The sequence below is a fragment of the Elephantulus edwardii genome, unplaced genomic scaffold (genome assembly GCF_000299155.1).
Source record: "Elephantulus edwardii isolate Elephantulus edwardi_28Jun2011 unplaced genomic scaffold, EleEdw1.0 scaffold00127, whole genome shotgun sequence".
Taxonomy (NCBI): domain Eukaryota; kingdom Metazoa; phylum Chordata; class Mammalia; order Macroscelidea; family Macroscelididae; genus Elephantulus; species Elephantulus edwardii.
The window spans coordinates 2,950,258-2,975,232 of NW_006399877.1; the positions used below are offsets into that span (position 1 = coordinate 2,950,258).

At 50.2% G+C, this 24,975-nt stretch overlaps 1 protein-coding gene across 1 annotated transcript in view; it reads right to left on the reverse strand.

The window, feature by feature from the left end:
- Positions 1-24,975, reverse strand: part of MLPH (melanophilin) — a 38,977-nt gene that overhangs the window by 13,836 nt on the left and 166 nt on the right. The window contains exons 2-6 of the mRNA XM_006893446.1: positions 10,017-10,238; positions 9,474-9,586; positions 4,305-4,408; positions 3,896-4,008; positions 179-199 (exon numbers count right to left, since the gene is read on the reverse strand). Coding sequence (XP_006893508.1) covers positions 179-199; positions 3,896-4,008; positions 4,305-4,408; positions 9,474-9,586; positions 10,017-10,238 — 573 coding nt within the window. The remainder of the gene's footprint in view (positions 1-178; positions 200-3,895; positions 4,009-4,304; positions 4,409-9,473; positions 9,587-10,016; positions 10,239-24,975) is intronic.

Below are 24,975 nucleotides of genomic sequence, written 5' to 3' on the forward strand. Positions count from 1 at the left end.
ACATCTGTACAAGAAATCACTGGAGAAGCTCAATATCAGCGGTCAAAAGAGGCTGGGTCCAGCTATCAGTTACTCACAAGTGAATTCAAATTGAGGCAGAAGAAAATGAAAACAAGTCCATGAGAAGCAAAAATATGATCTTGAATCTTTCCATCTGAATTTCTCCCCGCCCCCCCACCCCTCCCCGGGCCCTTGTGTACTGTCGAAGGATTCAACTGGTCCAGGAGGAGACTGCCCCTCCTTCTCGGATTCGAACCATGCACTTTCGGGATTGCAGTTCCATCTGAATTTCAAAATAATTTTAAGAATTTTTTTTTTTTTTAAGAATAGTTTTGAAGCCTCGAACACCAGTGATTGAAGACCAGGTAAGTTGTGCGTTACATCAAAGATACCATGAATGGAAAGAGCCCAGAAGTACCCACGGCTGGAAAAGTGACCCCAACAGACATGTCTGACTCGGGGCTGCCACAAACCACCAGTGTGGGAAAAAAATGTCACTAACTCAATAAGTCCAAGCTCGACAAGCCAAGGTGCATTTGGATCACGTGGCTGCCGGGCCCTCTCCACAAAGTGGCTGTTTGGGTCACGTGGCTGCAGGGCTTTCTTCACTAAGTGGCTGTTTGGTGCATTGAGCCGACTCAGTCCCAGCGAGCCTGTGGACAGCAGATCGGAACCCCGTCCTACCTGTCCCTCTGCATGGTCTCGGGCTCGCTCAAGTCCACCATTGCGGTCACTGCGTCAATGCCTCTCACGGAGGGTCTTCCTCTCGTTTGCTGACTGTCTGCCTTCCCCAACATCCTTTTCCAAGGACTGGCATTTCCTGACAGTGTGCTCAAAGCAGCCTTGTGCAACGAGTAAGGGTGCACGAAGCAACGGCGCATTAGAAATGTGGGCCAGCGAAGGACACGGAACATACAACGGACCATCAGCGGGTGAGGCCAATCCGTCTCAGAGAAAGTGCAGCCAGGACTCTCCTTGAGGGTGAGGGTGGCAAGACTATCTCAGCCGCTTTGGGGCATGGTGTCAGGAGGGACCAGTCCCCGGGGGACGTCATGCTTAGGAAGGCAGGTCGGTGAGAGAGAGGAGGACCTTCCAGAGATGGACGGATCGACGTGGTGACTGCGACAATGGGCTCAACCAGCTGCCCTCTGAGGGTGGCACTTAATTCTGCTGTACATGGGGTGCTAAGCTGGAACTGACCACGTGCCACCTAACAGATATTCAAAGTTTTAATTTCTTTCAAACAACCTAGTATTGGGGTGAAAAGCTGAACCCTCAAGCCAGACTGGGTTCTCCTTTGCCACTGTTACCTGACACTCAGACGGAGCCCGGCTTCTCTGGGGGGCGTGGCGGGAGGCTGAGGTCCGGGCCCGCGTGGAGTCCTCATCGGAGATGCCCACATCAGCCAGGTCCTCCAGGGGAAGCTGGTCTCCCCTGATGGCACCTTGGGAGTAAGTAAGAGCAGGTTTGAATTCCTCACACTTGAGAGATGAGCACCAACAGCGCACTGTCCAGTGAGGAGAAAGGAGAGCTCTGCTTGATGCAAATGATCCCGGTAAAATGAGGAAGGAGCAGGCTGGCCTCTCAGGACCCGGGGGACTCAGGAACAGACCTCCTACCCGGCCTCCTGAGCTCTGGCCCTGGCAAATGCTGCCTTTTGACCGCCTGTGGGTGGTGGCTCTGAGAGGAAACACTTCCCTGAGGGCATCGTTCACCCTGTTGGCCTATTTGGCTGGAAGTTGAGGCAGAGGAGTGACTAAAATATCTGCAGGACCATCACTCAAGGCCATGGTCTCGAGATTGTTTATAGCCAGCTATCTTTTTAAGAAGCAAATAATAAGACACTATCATGCCACGTCCCGGCGAGGGAAGCAGGGGCAGTCCTGGGCCCCAGGCCATCCCCTCGTGATGGGGACTTCTGGAAGCCCATCAGAGTGGACTGTGGTCCCTCATTTTTGGTGCTAGACTGTCCATTCTCAGACTCTGGTGGACACACACACTCACGGCTTGGCATGCTGATTCCTGGCTCTGGGGGAGACTGGGGTCCAGGAAGCACAGTGGGAGAAGTGCCGGCACCACGTCTTGTCAGAGGCCATTCATTCATTATTACCAGGGGCCAAGAGTCCACCCTGCACCCCAACTCCTCTGGTTAGCAGCGAGCACATTAACTGTCTGTACCAACCAGAGCCTCCCCTCACTATTGGGGAGCCTGGAAGCCCCCAGGAGCTGAATCTGCATGAGCAGTCACAAGGCCATGGGCACTGCCACATAACAAAAGAGCAGAGCAGGAAAGTGAGGGGCTTTGCTGGCAGCCCCCGTCCTCACAACACTCCCCGCTGCAGCCCCACATCCCGCTGCTGTCCGACCAGTGACCCTGTAGGACAGGAAACACTACCACGCAGGGTTCCAGCCTGTGGCCCTGGGGAGGCAGAGGCTTCACCTCCCTGCAATAGGCCCGCTGGGCTGGAACCACAGACCTTTAGGTCACCAGCCTGTCAGCAGAGCTCCTTGCTTCCGCCACACAGAGGTAACACAGAAGCTTGTCTGTGGCAGCCGGACCTTCCCTGAGGCCACATTGGTGCCTGCACTAAACTCCTGAACCCGGCCCTGCACACCCACGGGGCCAGGAGTCTGCTGGGGTGGGGAAGCTGCTGTTTTGTTAGACGGCAATTCTGCCTGGTGACCAGATCACACTGGGTGGAGGGAGGTCAGCACTTAGGGACCTTCTGAGGGAGGGCTCCAGGCAGGTGAGGGGTCCATAAGACCTGCACCGGGGGAGGGGCAGGCACGAGGGAAGGGGCAAGAACCATGGTGGGCGACTGATGCAGGGGAGTGACCGGTACTAGTAGGGGGCAAACTTGGAGGAGGGGGCGAGGATAGAGAGGGCAGACATAGGGTGGTCATGTACCAGGGGACGGTCATTGTTCAGAGGCAGGGCAAGAAATGAGGAGGGGTCATATGTGGTGGAGGGGCATAAGCCAGGGGACGGGGTATGCGCCCGGGAGTGGGTGTCCAGACAGAGCCTGCTCAGCCTGTCCTGCCCTGTCTGGCGTGAGTGGTCTGTGGATAGCCTGCTCATGTCAGGGACCAGATGTGTCTGCCCAGCTGTGTCAACGTCCCTGAGCATGGGCCTTGGAGACCCTAAGTGTCCACAGTGCTTCCCAGGATGGCACCACTGGACAGGTACTCAAAGGAAAGGCTCTTTTCAGTCAGTCTGTATGCAGTTAATACGCTCACCGTAAAGTGTGAAGTTCAAGCCCACGCAGAAGCACCTAGGAAGAAAGGCCTGGCCACCCACTTCCCAAAGGCCACAGCTATCGAAACCCTGAGGCCCCATTTCTCCAGCAGGCACGCTGTTACCGAGTCAGCCTCAGCCCCAGGGCAGGTGGTTTTTGTGTCTGAAAACCAAGCGGTGAAAGGGCAGTGTCCCCGTGGTCCCTCCCGTGCCCAGCGATCTTGGGGATCCTGCTAGGTACCCACCATGTGCATCAGTGCCCCCCAGGGCTGGGCTGCAGGGGTCTCCAGGTAGACCGAGCTCAGCAAGCACATGCTGTTCACTGGGTGAGGGGCTGTCCCCCTGTCCTCCTGGTTTGGGCTGGGACTTGAGGGACCTGACATCAGCCTCCTCTCCTGCCATGGTGTCCTGTGAGGTGGTGTCCTCTGCATCGGGGCCATCTGCGAGGGACTGAGCACACAACGCTATCAGCCTCAGCAGGCCTGCAATGGCGACAGCTTCTCAGCACCTGGACACTTCAAATCAAAGCCCACCCAACTGCCTCTTTCACTGTGCCCCGGGGTGTGACCACATCACCGTCAGTACTCCTCCTGTCCAAGGCCTCTCCTGTCTGTCGCTTGGGTTATGGGGGACAGACTTGGGAATTCACTGACCTCGTGCCTGTCTGCAGCTGTTGGAATGGAGCACAGGTGGGGGGCTTGATGGTGGGCCTGAGCAGAGTCGTCCGAGTCGGCCTCCAGGTCCAGGTCCTGGATGGTGAGGAGGCGCTTCTTCTGAACCGGCAGATAAGTCAGCATCAGTTATGTGACGGACAAGCATCCTCCCCCACGTCTATCTAGCTCAGGGCCCACCAGGGTGGGATCCAGGTGAGCTTCTCGGCAGGCCACATCTGCTCACAGCTTTGTTTGGGTTTCTTATGCTAAACCTCTGAGCTTAGGATCCCAGGCTGTGGAGGACAGCCGGTCCTTTGTGCTCAGCTGTAGGTATTAGTGGAGGCCTCAGAAAGAGTCACAACTCAGGAATGTAGGGTCTGTGGTCAGACAGGTGGAGCAGCTGGGCTGGGACTTACTTTGTGGCCACTGGGCTGGGCCTGGGGCACTGTGTCCAGCTCTCCGTCCTCGTCAGTCTGCTCACTGTCTCCATTGCTCTCACCCAGGATCTGCTCAGAGCCGCCTACAACAGGCACCAGGGAGGGTCATCAACAACCTGTTCACCTGTCCGTCCATTCGTCCATCCATCCATCCATCCATCCATCCATCCATCCATCCATCCATCCAGTCATTCATCCACTCATCACCCATCCATCCATCCATCCATCCATCCCATATGCATTTCCATAACCCATATATCTTCCCATACAACCACTCATTCACTAATCTACCCACCAGCCATCTACATCCACTCACCCACCCCTCCCACACACCCAAACACCCATTTTCTATCCATCATCCATCAGTTAACCATCCATCTATACATCAACCATCATCTATCCATATATCATCCACCATTCATGCATCCAGTCTTTCATCTATCCAGCTATTCTTAGCCATCCACCTACTTATCCATCATCCACTTATTCATCCATAATCCATACATTCACCAGTTCATCTATCCACTATCAACTTAGGTCTCATCATCCATCCATCCATCCATCCATCCATCCATCCATCCATCCTCTCATTCATCCATCATCCACTCATTCACCAATTCATCTATTCCTTATCAACTCACCTCTCATCATCCATCCATACTCCATCATCCATTCATCCACTTCCATCATCCACTCATTCATCCATCATCTGTCCATATGTCTATCCATCGTCCATGCATTCATCAATTCATTGAGTACCTGTCAGTCATCTATCCATAATATATCCATCACTTACCATCCATCCATCCACCCATCATTCATTCATTTACCCATCTATTCAGCATTCACCCTTCTATCCGTCATCCATCCATTCTTCCATCATGAGTCCATTCATACATCCAGCCACCCATCATATTTCATCTACCTATCTATTCCACATCCACCCATGATGCATCTACCCATCCATGATGTATCCATCCATCCATCCATCCATCCATCCATCCACTTATCAATTAAATTAATCGGTGGTTCATTCACCTACTTATGCCTCATTCATCCATCCATCACCCATCACCCATCACCTATCCACTCTTCCATCATTCCTCCATCATCCATTCCTCTATACACCCATCTCTCCATCAATCCATCAGTCATTTACCATCCAATCATTCCTCCACCATTCCTCTATCATCCATTCACCAATAACCATTCATCCTTCCACTTATCCATCATCCTGTCCATCATCCTTCCATCCATCCATCCATCCATCCATCCATCCATCTGTCTGGCCATCATTCTTCGATTCATTTCCACATCATCTATCATCTATCCAACCTGCAGGAAACACACAATGTCTTCTGCTGACAAAACCCTTTCTAAGTGTTGGTTAAGATCAGTCCAAATTATGCCATAAAACTTGTAATTTGTATTACTTAAAGTCATGCTGAAAATATCCGAAGAGTTGACATAGAGCCCCTGGTGGAACAGTGTTAACCTGCTCGATTGCAGCCTGAGAGCTTACAGGTTCTAATCTACTCACTGATGCCTTTTGAGGAAGCTCTGATAACCTGCTTCACAAAACCCAGCCACAGGCCAGGATTGACTTAGCAGCGCTTGACATGGGATGGGGGTGTGTTGATGACTAATGGTAGGATGGAAAAACAAAAGTATGTGCAGCTTAAGTGACTTACTGTGGATGTCCGGCGAACTCTGCAGGTTGGCAGGTAAATCTAGAACCGAAGACAAGACACTGAGAACAGAGACATTTCCAGAAGGGCTCTGTGTTCCTGAGGGGTTGGCTTCCTTTCCTGACCAGTCCCCAGGGCTGGGTGGTTGGGTTATGGGTCCAGCCAGCCCCTTCTCCCCAGCTCCTCTCAGGAGGGTCAGCAAAGGCCCTGGTGGCCCACCACTGGATGAGATGGGTTGACCCAGCAGCTGCTCTAGCGGGCTTGTGAGGACAGCGTGTGACTAGGAAGGGTTTTGCTCTGTCGTATGGGGTTCCTATGGGTCAGAACTGACTTATCCACAGCTAACAGCAGCAGCAACAGGCAGAAGGAACCCAGCCCTTGGGCGTCCCTGTCTGTGTGAACTGGGACCCTTGTCAACAGCTAGTGCCGTCTGCTGTCCCACAGCGCCACCTGCCGGGAAATTGAAACCGGCAAGTACAGGGCCCTGTGGATGCCCCAGCTCTGGGCCTGGCTGTGACCTTCCACAAAACACAGTAACCTGCCCAGTTGTCCCCTACCGACCAGATGAGACCAGTCACCCTCAAGCAGACTCACCCCTGGAGACCTCACATGGTCTGAGTAGAGCTGTGCTATAAAGGATTTTCAGTGATTGGTTTTTGAGATCCCCAGTCCATGGGTTCGAGCCTCCAGCAGTCATTTACCATCATGGACTGATTGAGCTTTCTGTTAGAGCCAGGTGCACTCACTCCTCCCACCAGCGAGTTCTCTGGGCCCCACCCCCTTCCCTGGACTCTGCCGGGTGAGTCCTGGCTTGTGTGCTTTTGACAGCCCGTCAAGGGTTCTTCAGTCCACCTGGCTCTCCAGGAGGGGGGACACCTTCCGGGCTGGGGCTGGTTGGCTTGGGGCTCTGCTCTGTCCTCACCCCGGTACTCTGCTGTGGGACTGGGCTGAGCTGTCTGATGAAGGAAAGAGAGGTTGTTTGAAGAGAATCTGGAGGCTGACTTCTGGCTTGCCAGGCATGTGGATAGGGGGATCTGAGGTGGACACACCTCAGCCGAGGACCGAGACTGTGGCCACCAGGGGGAGAGCTGGGCATGGCTTTGCAGTGGGAAGGGAGGCAGGATTCCCCAAGAATAGGGTGACAGCATGTGTCTGGGGCACTGGGCTGGCCCCATGCCATCTGTGGTCTCAGCATCATATAGGATGGGATTAGGGGGAGAGAGAGAGTGTCTGCCATCAGAGCTCTACAGCCATGAGATATCTGTGACCCAGAATCCTCTGCTCTCAGGAGCTACCGTGTGCACCTCAGGACTCTTTTACCAAAACATAAAGCGACCGGGAGAATAGACACCTTTAAATCATGGTGCTGGAGAAGAGCCCTGAATACACGTGTACTGTCCCAGAGCACACAACTCTGTCTTGGAGGAAGTGACGTTAGGGCGCTCCTGGGAACCTCTTCTCACATACTCTGCTGATTGCCGGGGGGACTAGGCCTTGGAAAAGACATCGTAGTGGGAATGGAGGAGGGTCAGAGAAAGGGAGGAAGGTCCTTGGCAGGATGAGTGGACAGACACATGGACTGTAACAACAGCCTTGAGCCTCTCAGAGATGATGAGGAGATGCAGGACCGGTCAACTTGATGGCACCAACAACCCTGAATCCTCTCAGGTGAGGTGGCTCGTGTTACTCTAGTGCCTGTTGCATCCTGCGGGCAAGGTGCTTTCTCTCTGAATGAACTTGCTTGCATGAAAACTTGGTCTCTCACTCTGTCATTCTTGCTAATGGGAGAAAGGACTCTTGGCTTGGAGATTAATTCTTCAATGAGGGCATCCCTTCACACTCAAGCTACGCCCGTGTGGATGTCTGTCCCAGACTCCATCGGAAGCCCCCGGCCTGGGGTCTGGAATCCCCTGTCGGCTCTGTCCCACACTAAGTGACAAGCTGAGATGAACCAGGGGATGTGGACTTGGTGCAGCTATAAAGACAGCCTGGGCCAAGGTCATCAAGAAAATAACACTTGGATCCAACACACAGAACAAAGGCGGCGCTGTGACAGACTTCTCCAGGTCTCCATGATCTCTGGAGGTTTGCATAGTACAGTTAATGAACTTGGCTGCAGTCTGAAAGGCTGGATGTTCTAGTCGACCAGAAGCACCTTGAAAGAAATGCCTGTGGTCTCCTTCCAAGATCTCAGCACCAGGACCCCGTGGGCATGGCCCTCCTCTGAAACGGTGTGCCTGTGTCCCCAAGCTGGGAACACTCAGAATTCAGTGCAACGTTTGCTGAAGCTGGGTATTTCGGGGCAGGCCTGGAGGCTATGCGGCACCGACTGGCACGTGGTGACTGGTGAGGGCCTTGGCTGCACGTCCTCTGTGTTCTGAGACTGATGGTGGGCATGGGGTCACTGTGTGACTTAGATAATGACTAGCAGGGCATCCAACTGCTCGCTCTGCCAGGATGCGATGGCATGTAGTCACCCTCTTTGATGTAAGCAGCCAATCAGCATAAGGATAATAATCTGCAAGCCAATCAGTTTCCTTGAGGGTGTGGCCTGCATATAGAAGGATGTTTTGGCAAAGCTCACTCTCCATTGACTCTGCACCCAATCTGTCATCCTCTGACCTCTGGTGTCTGGGACTATGACCTGTTACCTGTTGCCAGCACATGAGTCAAAAGGACCGGGGCCTGATGGTTTGAGATTTGGAAACCTCCACAGTTGTGTACAAGGGATTTCCCCCTCTCGTTCTCTCTCTCTCTCTCTCCCTCCATTGCCAACACAAAGGCACACAGTTTGGGTCCAGCAGCTGCTCCGAGGGACAAAGATGGGCAGTCTCCACCCGTGTGATTTACAGCCTCTGAAAACTTGCTGGAGGGTCAGCTATGAGGGGTTCTGACTCGATGACACGTAACAACATACTGGGAAACCCATCAATATAACAGGATCTCTGGTGGCTCAGTGGGCCAGGCATTGGGGTGTTAACTGGTCAGCGGTCAGCTTTCGTGAAGACAGCAGCACTGGAAGCCCTTTGGGGAGTTCTCCTGTGTCCTCCCAGGTCGCTGTCAATCAGAAAGGACAGGACAGCTGTGGCTCTGGTTTTAGAAATAACATCTGCTCCTGAGTTTGCTCCTCTGGAGAGCCCACCCTCACGCAGGACTCACAGAGGTCTAACATGGTAGGATCACCCTCACGCAGGACTCAGAGGTCTAACATGGTAGGGTCACCCTCATGCAGGACTCACGGAGGACTCACAGAGGTCTAACATGGTAGGGTCACCCTCACGCAGGACTGACGGAGGCCAGGACTGGCACGCAGAGGTTTGCACCTCTTAATAGGAGCAGCCAACTGGACAAAAGGTCTAGAAGGGGCAGGTGCCCACGGTGCAAGGAGCCTGCTGTTGCACTGGACCAGCTGACAACAGTCATGCTGGGCTGAGTCCGTCCCCCCCCCCCCTTGCTTTACCTCCAGCCTGCAGCCGCCAGGACAGGGACCGGACCACCTTGGCACTCCCAAAGCGCTTGAAACGGGCCCACACGTGCTCATAGTACCACTCCATGGAGCCGACCTTGACGACTCTGTAACAGGGACAGATGGCAGCTGTGACTGGCAGGCAGACACTTCACAGGTGCTGACCATCTTTGGCACATGAATGGGCAGGACAGAGCCTGGGGGCCCTCTGACCAGGGGTGATGCGGCACACAGTCCACAGGAACATCTGACCAGGGACACCCAGCTTAGAGCTCGAGGGAGCCCTCTGATGGAGGAAGGGGAAATGCACCCAGAGCCTGGGTGGGGTGGTGGGGATCCCACAGCAGACAGACCAAAGTGCCATCTGATCAGTACATCCAGCCCAGAGCCTGGGGTCCTCTGACCAGAGGAGGGGGGATGCACCCAGAGTCCTGGGGTAGACCCCTCTCACTGGGGTGACATAGCATCCAGCCTGCAGGACCATCTACCTGGATCACCCAGCCCAGAGCCCACAGGGACCTTCCCCCAAGTGCTCACCGGGCCAGGCGGCAGGGGTCACAGAGCCAGCCCTGGCCCGAGGGGTGAGAGCCCCCACAGGCCCTGCAGGTGAAGAGCTGGCAGTCGAGACACTGTCTCCTGCTGGTGACCAGAAACCGGTAGGGCTGCAGGCAGTGCGCACAGTGGGTCTCCTTCAGGTGGGCCGAGTCCGACAGCAGCTCCCGCTTGGAGCTCTCCTTCTTGACCTTGCCCTTCAGATCCCTGAGGGGACATCCGGACCAGAGATCATGTGTTTGTAGTGGACCACACACACACACACACACACACACACACGGAGAGACACACAAATAGTCAGAGATGCAGACACACACACCCCCGTGTATTCAATGGCGCACAGACTCACAGATGTCCGTGGACACAGAGACAACACAGAGACAAAGATGGCAGTGACACACACACACACACACACACACACACACATCCAGGCTCTCTCACATGCAGCAGTACTGACCTGAAGGTGGACCTGACACCACAGTGGCCCCGCCACTCCCAGTGCCCTCTGTTCTCCACGGCGTGGTGTTCACACAAGAGAATGTGACCCATGGAAATGACACTGTTGACACCTCTCATCTGTACTGACCCATCTTGATGACCTCCACGCACTGCTGAAGGGCCATGAAGCCTGAGGACTCAGCATGGGGTGGACGGTGTCCAGAGCCCAGTCGGTCTCACACAGACCACATACAGAGGCTGGAGATGGGGCAGGCTGACCCCAAGTCCATGCTCTCGTCCCAACTCTGGCCCTGGGCCTGCTCGAGAGTGCATTTCCGGAAGAGTGTGGTCCACAGTGCCAGTACCCAGTTCCCTCTCCCTTGGCCTAGTGGGTATGGGATTTGGGAACCCAGAGGTCCTGGGGTGCAGTCTGGTCTGGCCACATGGTTCTCTGTTGCCCAATTTACTGGGCTAAAGGAGATTAGAAAAGTACAAATCCAGACTGGGTTTGGGGGGCTAGAGTTAGGGGGGTCAGGGGAGCAGAGGGAACACAGGGAAGAAGGGGTGAGGTCAGAAGATGAGGGGTCTGTGCCCACTGATGGTTCAGCCAGTCACATCTACTCTGCCTGGTCTTGAGTTAACCATGATGCCAGGCTGGCATCTGCAACTAACTGAATTGTGTTCCTCATAAATACACGCTCATAGTGATATGAGGTGGAAGCAATACTCCCTCATGATCTGATAAATCCAAAGGTTGTAGGTGGATTAAGGGGGGATGCAGCATCCCTAAGTCACGTCACAGCCCTGACCCTGTGGAGTGGGAGCTCCCCTGGGCTGTGGCCTTGACTCCTTTTGTCTCAAGGGAGATAAAAGGGAAGGAAAGAGAGCCCTCAGAGAAATCATCACTATTGCCAAGAAATAGTCACCAGGAGTGGAGTGTGTAGACACAGGACCCTTTACTAGAAAGCTCCTTGGCACCAGGAAAGCCGGGCACATGGTCTATGGACAACAGGGGCCTGTGGACAACAGGGCCTACAGATACCATGGCCTACAGACAACAGGGGCCTACAGACAACACAACCAATGTACAACAGGGGCCTTCAGACAACAGGAGCCTACAGACATCAGGGGCCTACGGACAACACAGTCTACAGGCAACAGGGCCTACAGGCAACAGGGGCCTAACAGAAGGTGAAGGAGGCTAGGACTTTCCTCCAGACCTGACATAGAGCAAGCCTTCCCCTAATTTGACACCCTGAATTTGGACTTCTGGATTCCTATAGGTGGAGGGACAGGGAAGGAGAGGAAGAGCCTCAGAAAGATGGACTGACACAGTGACTCCAACAGTGGGTTCCAGGGTGTCACGAGGGTGAGGACGGCACAGGTTAGGACAGGGTTCCGATCTGCTGTTCCCAGGGTTGCTGTGAGACATACTCAACTCAATGGCACTTAACAATGACAACAACAAGCCTCCAAGCCGTGAGAGATTGTGTTTCTTTTTGTTAACAACATATGTTGTTGCTATTGTACACTGTTAAGTCAGAACTGACCCACAGCTGACCTTAGCTATATTTTCAGAGGCAGTAAATTGCACAGGAGGAACAGCCATCCGAGAGATCGAGTGCTTAAAAACTGTGATGTTCAACCTGGTCACGACACCTCCCTCGAAGGTGAAGGTGTAAGTGCTCTGCTGCTAACCATCAGACTGGTTGGTGGTTCGAGTTCACCCAGAAGCACCATGGGAAAAGGTATGGTGACCTGCTGTCACAATGCCAGCCGATGTTACATTCAGACAATGCTACATTCACACAATGTTACATTCACACAATGGAATACCACACAGCACTGAAAAGTGATGACCTCGTAAAGCACTGCACAGCGTGGATGAGTCTGGAAGACATCATGCTGAGTGAAATATCTCAGTCACAAAGGGACAAACAGTGCACAAGCTCATCACTGTACTCACAGGATTTAAATGAGGAAGGAGGGAAGGCAAGGAAAAAAAGGGCTGATAATGAAGACTGCACTGGAATGAGTGAGAGGAGGGATGTTCTGAAAGGATGGACGTTAGAAAGCACGTGTGTGACAATTAAGAAAAAGTCTTATAAGGGGAACTGAGGAGGGAGCATAGTGTGAACAAACGAACAAAGAAAAAATAATTGGGAAAACCCCTCAGCTTTATTTAAAATTCCCCCCCAAACCAAAACACCAAGCCATCGGTCACCCTCTGGAGTTGACTCAATGGTACTAGAGGGCGACTCCCAAGCCACGCTGGGCCTTTTTCAGCAGGGGCATCTGTACTGAACCCCAGGTATGCCCCAGCAGAGCAGCACTGGAACGGTTTGGCTTGGAGGGTTCCCGGAGCAGGAGTCACCCAGCACCCAGGAGAGCCGGAAATCCCAGCTCTCCCAGACCAGCGTGTTCAAGGGCTGGCTTCCTAGGGAACATACCAAGTGGAGCCGCCATGGAGTGGCCCCCACAAAGTCAACACCCTCCTTCTGTCCTGGGCTTCAGAGAACGACTACCAGACACGGCTCTGTCGTTGTGTGCCATCGAGTCAGAACCGGCCCACAGCTGACCCTCCAGCGGGTTTTCACAGGCAGTAAGTCACGTGGGAGATTGCCCACGCTTCTCTCCAGCAGAGCACCTGGTGGACTCAAGCCACGTGCCTTTGGGATTACAGCACAACTTCTTACCAGTGGACCACGTGTGATGAGATAAACCTGCTCATCTGACCATGGTAGGTTTTGTTGTTAAAGTTACATACTTGGGACACAATGTCAGGAGGGACTAGTCCTTGAAGAAGGACATCATGCTTGGAAGGGTGGAAGGACAGCACAGGAGAGGAAGACCCTGGATGAGATTGATTGACTCAGTGACTGCGGCAGTGGGGTCAGGTGTGTCAGAGACGGTGAGGTTGGCTCGGGACAGGGCAGGGTTCAGAGCCAATGTTCATAGGGGCACTATGAGCTGTAGCTGAGGCCAGGTGTGATGAAAAGAGCCTGGTCTTTCTGACCAATGGTAGGGGAGAGCCCTGAAAGCCCCTCTTTGTGGTTCCAGACAAAAATGTTCATGGCACCTGGGATGAGCGTGGGTGGAAGCCACATGGGGATTCTCAGGGACTTGTGGCTCCAGGGGGCACTGGCCGCCCTCACTGACCTCTTCTCACTTTTCACAAAGACCCACAAAGCCTGGAACACTGAGAGGGCTCGAGGCACAGCCTCAGAAAGAAAACAACAGGGGCCAGCTGGGTTTCAGAATCTAGGTCAAGGCCAACAGTGCCACAGAAAACAAACACAGGTAAGAGAAAGGGGGCTCTGGTGGGCAGAATGGCACACCCCACTCTCCTGCTGTGTCCTCAGGGGGCCTGGATGAAGGGCATGGGCATGTGTTTGAGCCCAGAACTGAAGGAGACTCCCTCCCAAAGAAAGAGTATTTTCACTTAAAAGAGCAGCTGAGAGAGAAGTGATTCTGATGCGGGTGTTTGGGGATCTCTTCTGCAGGTGAAGACAGTGTGTCACATGAAGGAAAGGTGTGACCGGAGTGACTGTGAGGACCCAGCTCAGGGCTGCAAGTACCAGGTCAAAATTGGGAGCATGTACATGGCCATCCTGTCCCGCAGTCCCCCGACTTCCTAACATGACAGGCTTCTGTTGGGATGCGTGGTGATATCAGCACATGTGGCAGTTTATTATGGGAAATGAAACGTGTCAACATTTATAAAGCACTCACCTAACGACACGAGTTGGCACGATCTTCACCACAGCAGGTTTGGAGCTGTCTGTCTGTGGTGCCGACTGCCCAGCAAACAGTGCTTCCAGCCCCTTCCTTTCTGGCCAGCCTGACCGAGGATCACTAAGCCCCATTCTCTGAAATTCCGGGCTGTTTGCAGAGCTGACGCATCCACGCGGCCACCTGTTTGCCCCCTGGCTCACGTCAGCAGTACTAATATTTGGTTTGTGGGCTGTTCCTTTAAGGCAGGGCGTTCTGTTTGGGAAGACTCAGCCTTTACCCAAGGGGTGGTTCAGCGGAGCCTGTGGCACCATCACCCCATTCACGCCCAGCTTCAGGGAGACTCATGCTTCACGGCACAGCCGCCTTTGTGAGGCAATCCTGACGCTCAGGAACCAGTTACCAAAAACACTTTAAATAAGCAATAGGTATAAACAAACCATAGATAGCCGGAGGGCCCTGGTGGCACAGAGGCTGAGCCGCGGGTGCTGTGGCCGTCTGTGCTGGAGCTCATGAGCTGTTCCTCAGGATAAAGGCGAGGCAGTCTGCTCCTTAGAGATCGTTGTTGTTGTTGTTGTTGTGTACCAGCAAGGCGGAGCTGACCCGTAGCTATTCCCCTGACAGGTTTTCAGATGCAGTGAATTGTTCAGGAGTTGGCCTGTCTTTCTCCTGCAGAGCAGCTTGTGGATTCAAACCACATACCTTGGGGATTACATAATAGCTTCTTACTGCTAGGCTAGGTGAGCTCCCTTCATTAAAGATTGTTGTTATGTGTTGTTGTCGACTGTGGTCCATAGTGACCCTGTGCACAACGGCCCTAAACCCTGCTCTGTCCTAATCTCACTGTCTCTAACACACCTGCCCCCACTACCCCAGATACTGTGTCGATCCATCTCACCCGGCTCTTTCTCTCCTGGAGGGAGGTGTCTGGGGCTGTGCAGACAGCTTGGGTGCATGGTGACCCTGTGAATTCTTGAAACCCTGCTCGTCCTGCATCATCTCACCGGCTCTGCTGGGCTGAAGGTCACTGTGCAAACTGATCTTGTTGGAAGTCAGGGTCCTCCTCTCCTTCACTGACCCTCTACTCTTTGAAGCATGATGTCCTTTTCCAAGGACTGGCCTCTCCTGATTACAAGTCAAAGGACGTGAGATGATGTCTTATCCTCCTTCCCTCTAAGAAGCTTCCAGGCTCCACTTTTTCCAAGGCAGGCGTATTTGTTCATTTGGTCCAGGTTTGTGGTACGTTCAACACTGCCGGCACCACCATCTAACGTCATCAGTTCTTCTTGGGTCTTCCTTAATCATTGTTAAATTTTAAAATGAATGTTGAGCAATTGAAAAGACCATGGCTTTGGCCAGGTGCACCTTAGTACTTAAGCTGACATCCTTGCTATTTAGCACTTTATTTTTTGTCAGTTTAAAAAAAAATATTCATTAACTGTTGCACATTTTCTTCCCTCTCTCCCTCGAGTCCACTTTACAATGCATCTCTTGTTCCAGATTGTTTTCATTCCTAATCATATATTCCTTTTGGACCATACTTCCTCTTAACTGCTCTAAAGCAGTGTCCATCATCTATCTACTCTTTTCTATTTCTCCCTTCAATCCCCTCATGTCAGTCCTATTTTATAACATTGGTGTTGTGTAGTATTTGTCCTTTTGTGACAGAGATATTTTACTCAGCATAATGTCCTCCAGGTTCACCCATGTTACATAATATTTTAGCAGTTCATTGTTTTTCAATGCTGTGTAGTATTCCATTGTGTGAATGTACCATAGTTTTCTATCCATGGGTTACTTTAATTTCTTTACTATTGTGAATAACAGCTATAAACATGGGAGTGCATACATCTGTCTGAGTCATGGCTCTGAGTGTATTCTTCAGGGTGTATTCTCAGTATGGGATTACTGGGTCAAATGGTATTTCTATTTCCAATTTTTTGAGAAAGTGTCAGAAAGCTTTCCACAGTGGTTGTACCATTTTACATTCCCACCAGCATTGACTAAGAGTTCCAATTTCTTTTACACTTTAAAGAGGTTCTTGAGAACAGATTTTCTCAATGTAACATGCCGTTTGATTTCTTAACTGCTGTCAGCTTAAGTGTTCAGTTTGGACCCAAGTGAAAGAAAATAGTTGACAACTTCAATCTTTTCTCCACCTATCATGAAGTTGCCTGTTGGCCCAGTGGTGAGGATTTTTGTTTTCTTTCTTTCCTTTTTGTAAATTATTAATTTCAATGAAAATTTACAAAGACTGGATTTCCACTCATTCATTGTTGTACTTTTCTCTCCCCCAACCCTCCCCCCATTTTGTTTTCTTGGTGTTGAGATGCAATCCATATTGAAAGCTTTAGTCTTTGATCTTCTGTAGTACGTGCTTCAAGTCCTCGTCATTCTCTGCAAGCATCTAGTGGGGGTCTATGTGTTGTTGTTGTTGTTATGTGCCGTAGAGTCGTTTGCGACTCATAGCCACCCTATGCACAACAGCCCTAAACCCTGCTCTATCCTGCACCAACCGCACTGCCTCTGACACACCCATCCTGATTACCCCAGTCACCGGATCAATCCATCTCATAGAGGGTCTTCCCCTCCTGCGCTGTCCCTCCACCCTCCCAAACACGATGTCCCTCTCCAAGGACCCGTCCCTCCTGGCAACATGTCCAAAGTATGTCAGATGAAGCCCCAGAATCCTTGCCTCCAAGGAGTAGCTTGGTTTAATCCTCTCCAAGATGAATCTGTTTGTTTTCCTGGCAGTCCATGGTACATTCAGTACTCTTCTTCAGCACCACAGCTCAAAAGCATCCACTCTCATGTGACAGGATTTAAAAAGCTTTGCATGTTACCTGACTCCCTGTAAGAAAGAAGGTACTTTCTAGGTGCTGTTGAACCCATGCTAACTCGTGGTTTCAGAGCCTGACCTGCCTTATCGTGTTTCCTCGTCTGCTAACGACAGTAATAGCAGCCACCTCCCAGGGCGTCTGAAGACTAAACATGGTAATACAGACAAAGCCCTGACTTGTCAACACGTGGGCATTCCGTGACAGCTACTGGGGCCCTTCAATGGTCAGACACTGAGCTAAGAGCTGGTGATACAGCAGGAAGAAAACAGAGCTGGTGTGGAGCGTATGCAGCAGGAGGTGAAGACACCACAGGCCTCATAGTCAGCACTCTTCAGGCTGAAAGAACTGAAGAAAAAAAGTTAAGCCTCAACTTACAATACTGAAGGAATTTAAGGGCAAAATACTAAATGACACAGGAAGAATTAAAAGAAGATAGAAGGAATACACAGAGCATTGTACCAAAAAGCATTGGCCATCAGCGAACCATTTCAGGATATAGTGTATGATCAATAACCAAAGGCACTAAAGAAAGCATGCAGCCTGCACTGACGGCGTTGGAGGGAATGAGGACCCAAGGATTGACAGAATACCAGGTTGAGTGTTCAGTAAACAGATGCGATCCTAGACTCACTCATTTGTCTATGCCAAGAAATTTGGAAGGGAGCTCTGGTGGCCTAGTGGCAAGAAGCTGCACTGCAATCCCAAAGGCACACGGTTTAAACCCACCACATGCTCCACTGGAGAAGGAGGGACAATCTCCTCATGTGCCAGTCGAGTCCAATTCGACGGCAAACAACAAGTTAAAAAAAAAATTTTGGAAGACAGCTACCTGGTCAACTGGCTGGAAGAGATCCTTATTTGTACCCATTCCAAAAATGGTGTTCCAACAGAATCCAGCAATTATCAAACAATATTATTGACAACACACTCAAGTAAAATATCACTGAAGATTATTAAAAAATTATTAAAGCAGTACATCAACAAGGAACTGACAGAAATCAAAGCTGGATTCAGAAAAAGCTATGGAATAAGAGCGGTCATTAATGATGTCTGATCTATCCTGGCTGAACGCAGAGGATAACAAAAAGATGTTTGCTAGTGTGTATCTTACTGTGAAAAGGCATTTGATTGTGTGTATCATAATAATTTATAGACAAAGGTGAGTTTTGCTGTGTGTTTACAAGTCAGAACCAACACATAGCTGACCCTCCAGCATTTTCAGAGGCAGTAAATCTCACAGGAGGAGATTGTCCATCCTTCTCCCACGGAGCTGCTAGTGGATTAGAACTGCATGCCTTTGGGATTGCAGTGCAGAGTCCAGAACACTTAATTGTGCTCAAACAGAGCAAATGGATCTCTCATTGCTACAATCAGGAAAGGTGTGCATCGCGTCTGCATCTTTTCTCTATATCCAGTCAGTCTGTATGTGGGGCCAATGACCTGAGAAGTGGGGCTGTATGAAGAGAGACAGGCAGCAGAATTGGAATGAGACTCATCAACTTGTGAAACAGATGATACAAACCTGCTTGCTGAAAGTGAAGAGGACTTGTAGAACTTACTGAAATAGATGCCTTAAGTATGGATTACAACTTAACATTAAAAAATCCCCTCAGCTCGACCAGTAAGCAGTAATATGATAAATGGAGAAAAGATTGTCATTGCCAAGGGTTTGGTTTCACTTGTATCTACCATCAATTCCCATGGAAGGAGCAGTCAAGAAAGAAAACAACCTATTTCCATGGACAAGCCCAATGCCAAGGGCCTCTTCAAAATGCTGAGAGCAAGAGCAAGAGACCATCACCACAAAGCCCAGGTCTACCCGATCCAAGCCATCCCTCTCTAACGGCTTTGCATGCATGGGGAAGCTGGGTAATGATTAACAAGGCCAAAGAAGAAAGGGTGCCTTTGGATTGTGGTATCGGTGAAGAGTACTTAATGCTCTTATACAAACAAACAAACAAACAAACAAACAAACAAACAGACAAGCAAACAAACAAACAAACAAATCTGTCTTGGAGGACTCATCCAGGATGTTCCTTAGAAGCAAGGACGTGAGACTTCATCTCACAAAGCTTGGCATGCTATCAGAAGGGCCACTCGCTGAAATAGTACACTCGTTAAATAGAAGGTCAGAGAGGTAGAGGTATTTATCTCAAGGAAATGGCTTACCAGCTTGTAAAGTCTGGGAAGCCCCAAGCCAGAGCATCAAGTATCAGGGGCTTCTCCTGGCCGGGGGCTTAGAGCCAAATAGATCCAGGATCAGCAGGCAAAATGACAGATCACTAGCTCAAGTTCAAAGAACCAGGGGTTAGACTGTGACAAAACCGAGGCAGGATCCGAAGAGAAGAAAAAGCAAAAGAGCTCTGCCCGAGGTCCACGTGTGTTGGATGCAGACCACGCTCTCGAGGAAATATCATTTCAACTGATTGGTTTGACTGTAAGTGGAGCTCCTCACGGAGGTGTCCACATTGTGTAAGATCTCATCTAGGGATGATTAAATGATATCTGGCTTCCTCAAGGGAATGGCCACATCAGAACTGCCAGGCCAGAGACTGATGGCAGCTAAATGGATACACGTTAACCATCACACCTTGCCAGGCGACACGTCTCTACAGGGTGGTTCAAATACAGGTGATGAGAGATGCCCACTCGAACTGAGTACTTAGTAGACCTAGAGGAAAGCGTTTGATTTTCAGCTACATCTGGAAGGTTCTGTCCTCCCACACACCCATGGCAGACCTTCCGGACGCAAGGTCAGCGGTGGGAAGGCTGTGCTAAATCTCCTCCTGGTGCCTAGACTATCCCAACAGAATATCCCAATATTCATTTCTAGCTAGACTCCCATTCTAACCCATCCCGCCAGGTGCTTCTCAGCTGTGAGGCCATTGAATCAACTCTGACTCACAGCAACCCTGAGGGCTCTGTCCCTGCTCTGTCTGCATGGTCCTCACAGTCTCCGTCATCCTCAAGGTCATGGTTGCTATCAGTGTGGTGACCCATCTCACTGAGGGTCTTCCTCTTTTTTTCTGACCTTCTGCCTTTTCCAGCATGATGATTTTTTCCAAGAACAGGCTCTCCCTGGCAACATGTCCAGTGTGCGTGTGATCTGCCGCATGGCAGGAGAGGGGTGTTAAGTCTTTTCCTCAAACACCACCCCATTGCCAGTGTATTTCCTATTGAGTCTTTGGAGTTCAGTGCTGTGGTCTGGTGAGAGACCAGCAATAACCTTCTATGAGGTACAATAAACACCCGACTCCCAGATGTCTAGTGGTGCATGTCAAATTAGTGAGTATTTGATAACTGTCTGGGGCTAAATAAAAAACAAGATGGCCCACCACCTCCTTCTCCTCCATCTCCTGGGAACAGGCTGCAAGGGAAAAACTTGGGATGTTCCCTCTATGGGAGCTTAGAGTCTGCTGACAAAACTCCTCTCTCCCGTTCCTGAAGAGCCTCTTTGCACACCGCCAGCACCGTGGCCAATGTAGTTCTCAGGAATAAAGGTGCTTGTATTTGGAATGTCATGTTCACGGATCATATTGAGAAGCATGGGAAGACTCATCAGTGTTTGCCTTTCACAAGTGGATGTGACTTTGACAGCGGAGTTGTGCTAGTCTTCTGATTGGAGTGCATCAGGACAGTCTGGGATGACAAGACCAGTTGGAGGATGAGAGGCTTCAGTGTTGTTGGGGTGAGAAGCGGGTCACGCCGGTGTTAAGGAGACAGTATCCTTAGCCACAGTAACCACACGGTCTTTGTTCCTCTGGAATGCCTGGGATCCGGGCCAGTTCATCTGTCACATGGTTGAGGAGTGGTCACAGGAAAGCTGGTCTCACCAGTGTGGGAACAGGGAAGGCAATGTCCACCAGACTTTACCCCAACTCTCTTATTCTTGGATGGTTTTCATATTGACAAGAATCGTAGGCAGCACCCCGCCTTACCCACATTCCTGCAAACTTTGCAAATATTGAAAGAAACACCCGTTCCTGTTCCATTACCGTCAAATTTGTCAATACGGCCACCTGGCTTTTAGCAGGGTGCCCTGGCACCGACTGGCCCTGGGGCACTGACTGGCCCCGGGGCACCGGCCTTTAGCAGACTGGTGCCAGGTCAAATTGTCTTTTGGTGAGTTGATCTTGGCTGTACTTGACTCATTCAAAAGAGGAAAAAAAGAATCTTTTTGAGACATGACCATGTTTTTCTTTGTTTCATCATTTCTCTCCCAATAACTTTTCCTCTTGAGAAGGGCGTCATGATTGGAAAAGTAGAGGACCAGTCAAAAAGAGGGAGGTTCTTGACAAGAGGGGTCGGCCCAGAGAATGGCCTTAAACAGAGCAACAACGACGCGTGGCACAGGGGCTGACAATGTCTTGCTCTATTTTACATACAACACCTGTTGGTAATGATGGTAACAACATCCCACCACTAACAGCACTGCTCTATCAGTAACCTGAGCTGACCTGTCCATTTGGCATCTCTTTTGGAGAGTATCAAACATAAAAGACTGTCATCCAAGCTATTCCTGAGGTTAGGTTGGTGACTTTCACCCACTTGGTTGTCCCTCAAGGACAGTTTCCTCCAGCCAGGCCATGGTTGACTCAAGTGGTGATGGTTGTCATGTGTCATCAAGTTATCTGAGACTCATAGCAACATTATGCACAATAGCTCTGAGTCCTGCCCTGTCCCGAGCCAATCTCACTGTCTCTGACACACCTGCCCTATGACTCCAGTCACTGTGTCAGTCCTACTCTTCCAGGGTCGTCTTCTGTACTGTTCCTCTGCCCTTCCAAGCATGATTTCCTTCTCCAAGGACTGGTCCCTCCTGGCAACATGCCCAAAGTATGTGAGATGGACCTTCAAAATCATTGCCTCCAGGAGCAACTTGGTTTCATCCTCACCAGGACAAATCTGTTTTGGTCTACTGGAGTCCACGGTATGTTCAATACCCTTTTACAGCACCACAACTCAAAAGCATCAGTTCTCCTGTCATCCTTACTCACTGACTAACTCTGACACAAAGCAAGTAATTGCAAAGGGTATGGCCTGGATCAAGCACACCTTAGTCTCTAGACTGACATCTTTGCTCTTCAGCACTCAGGAGAGGTCAAACTTTCCTAATCCAATTTGTCTTTTGATTTCTTGGCTGCTTGTGCCAAGAGACCTGATTATGGAACCAGACATGCTGAAATTGTTAATCTCCATCTATCATGGTGCTGCCAGTTGGTCCAGTGATGAGAATCTTTCTTTTCTTGATGATGTGCTTCAATCCATATTGAAGACTACAGTCGTTGACTTTCTGCAGCAGATGCTTTAGGACCTCCTCAGTTTTGGCAAGTAAGGTTGTATCATCTCCATAATGTAAGTTGTTGATGAGTCTTCTTACAATTCTGATGCCACATTCCTTCTCACAAAGATGATCTGTTCTTCAATGATCTTCAGTGATCTGTTCTGCATATAGATTGAAAAGGTATGGAGACAGGATGCGTCTCTGACACACTCCTTTTCTAATTTTGAACCATGCAGTGTTCCTTGCCCTGTTTTGAAGACTGCTTCCTGGTCCAAGTATAGGCTTCACATGAGCAGAATTAGGAGTTCTGGGATTCCCATTCTCTCAAGGTTAGCCACAATTTGTTGTGATACACATAGGCAAATGCTTTTGCATAGTCAATGAAACACAGAAAGACATTTCACTGGTAACCTCTGCTTTCAGCCAAGATCCACCTGACATTGATGATAATGCCTCTAGTGCCGTGATCTCTTTTAAACCTAGCTTATATTCCTGGTTTTATTTTCCCTCCCCCTTTTTTTCTTGTAGTGTACTGTCAAGTTGGATCTGACGGGCACAGGAAGAGATTGGCCCTCCTTCTCCAGCAGAGAATCTGGTGGATTCGAACTGCATGCCTTTGGAATTGCAGTGCAGCTTCTTGTCACTAGGCCACCAGAGCTCCCTTAGCTTGTATTTCTGATAGTTCTCTGTTGATGTTCTAGTTGTTTTTTTAATAATCTTCGGCAAGATTTGCTTGTGTGTGATATTATTGATATTGTTCAATAATTTACGTACTCTGTTGGGTCACTTTTTTTTTTAAGAGAATAAATATAGATCTCTTCCAGTCAGTTGGCCAGAATTCTTGGCACAACCAGGTGAGCACGTCCAGGGCAGAACTATTTGATTGCTATGGACTCATAGATTAAGTAAATAAAAAGTTAGGCTCGGACTCCTGCTGTCAAGTTAGAACTGACTCACAGCTCACCCCCCGCCAGCTTTCTGAGGTTGATAATCACATGAGAGGAGCTTGCCCATCTTTCTCTTGCAGAGTGGCTGGTGGTTTCGAACAGCCAGCGAGGTATGACCTTTGGGTTAGCAGGGTGACGCTCATAGATCACACTCCCAGCGCTTCCTAGTAAGTAAACAGAGCCCCAAAGAGCTTCAGGAAAAGCAGAAAGAACGTGTCACAGGAAAGGGATGATAATTTGTACTGGAATTCAATACATACATAAATTGACACTGAAAACTCTTTAGGAAGAAGAACATTTAAAAACCATGTTCAGTTTCACAATAGACTCTAGATTTACAGAGTCAAATGTGGCATCAAGAATCCAGAGTTTTTATAAAACACTCTTTTCAACCCATTCCTTTCTAAGTCTCCAACACTGTCCAATCAGGGCAGAGCTTGACTTGAAGGCATTCATCAGAGTCTTTCCCATGACCCCATGCCTCGCCACCTTGGTCCCTCAAGTCAGGACACGTGTGTAAAGCCTGCCCACAGGTGCTGGAGGCTCCAACTTATGTTTAATTGAACAGTGAATCAGAATCAAAACCACTAAGAGTACAAGGAATCTTTCACTAAAGACCTTCCTCTGCTTATCTGACTCCACTTACGGAATGAAACTAGAACTATATGTATACGGTAAGAACCAATCATCGGCGTGCTAGTGACACTTCAGCAGTCTGGATTTAAAGCTTCCTGGGCGGGGAAAATGTTTTGTGCTCCACTGTGAACCTAAAGATTGGTGGTTCAAACCCAGCCACTTGCTCCATACAAGAAAAGACCTGGCTCCCCGCTTTTATTAAAATCACAGCCAAGAAAACACGGTAAAGCAGCTCTGACTTATAACACATGAGGCTGCCCCAAGATAGAACCAACTCAATGCAACTGACAGTGTTTGCGACTTGACACTGTTGCTGTTGTGACTACTTTAATAGCAATATCTCGTACCGCTCACTGCTTCATTCGTCCACTTATGCTCCAAGCTGCAATCTAGGGACTCAAAGCACAGAAATGAACATACGCACCCCACCCCCCAATCCAATTACAGAAGAGAGGAGCCAAAACAATGAAGTAAAATCCTGCTTTATCATTTAGGAACACTTCCTAAGAAGTATACCAGGTGCAGTAGCTAAGTAGGCTCCCAACAGATGTGCCCTTGTTCCTAATCCTTAGAACATCTAAATGTTACCTTGTTGTTGTTGTTATGTGCCGTCGAGTCATTTCCGACTCATAGCGACCCTATGCACAACAGCCCTAAACCCTGCTCTATCCTGCGTCAACCGCACCGCCTCTGACACACCCATCCCGATTACCCCAGTCACCGAATCAATCCATCTCATAGAGGGTCTTCCCCTCCTGCGCTGTCCCTCCACCCTCCCAAGCATGATGTCCCTCTCCAATGTTACCTTACATAGGAAAAAGTCTTTGGGGTATTATTAAGAGTCCTGAGCTGAAGAGATTTTCCTGTGCTATCCAGGTGGGCCAGGTTAGGATGTGATGTTACCTGAGAAGCCAGACCAAGTTGACGTGAAGTTACCAGGTGACAACTGAACGTTAGCGGGACTATGGGATTCCTCATTTTAGCTACGAGGGAACTAAAGTCAGAGAGCAGAGATTCCCAGAGTGTGGCTTCCTGTCCACTGTTCCTGGCCCCTGACGCCCGTGTTG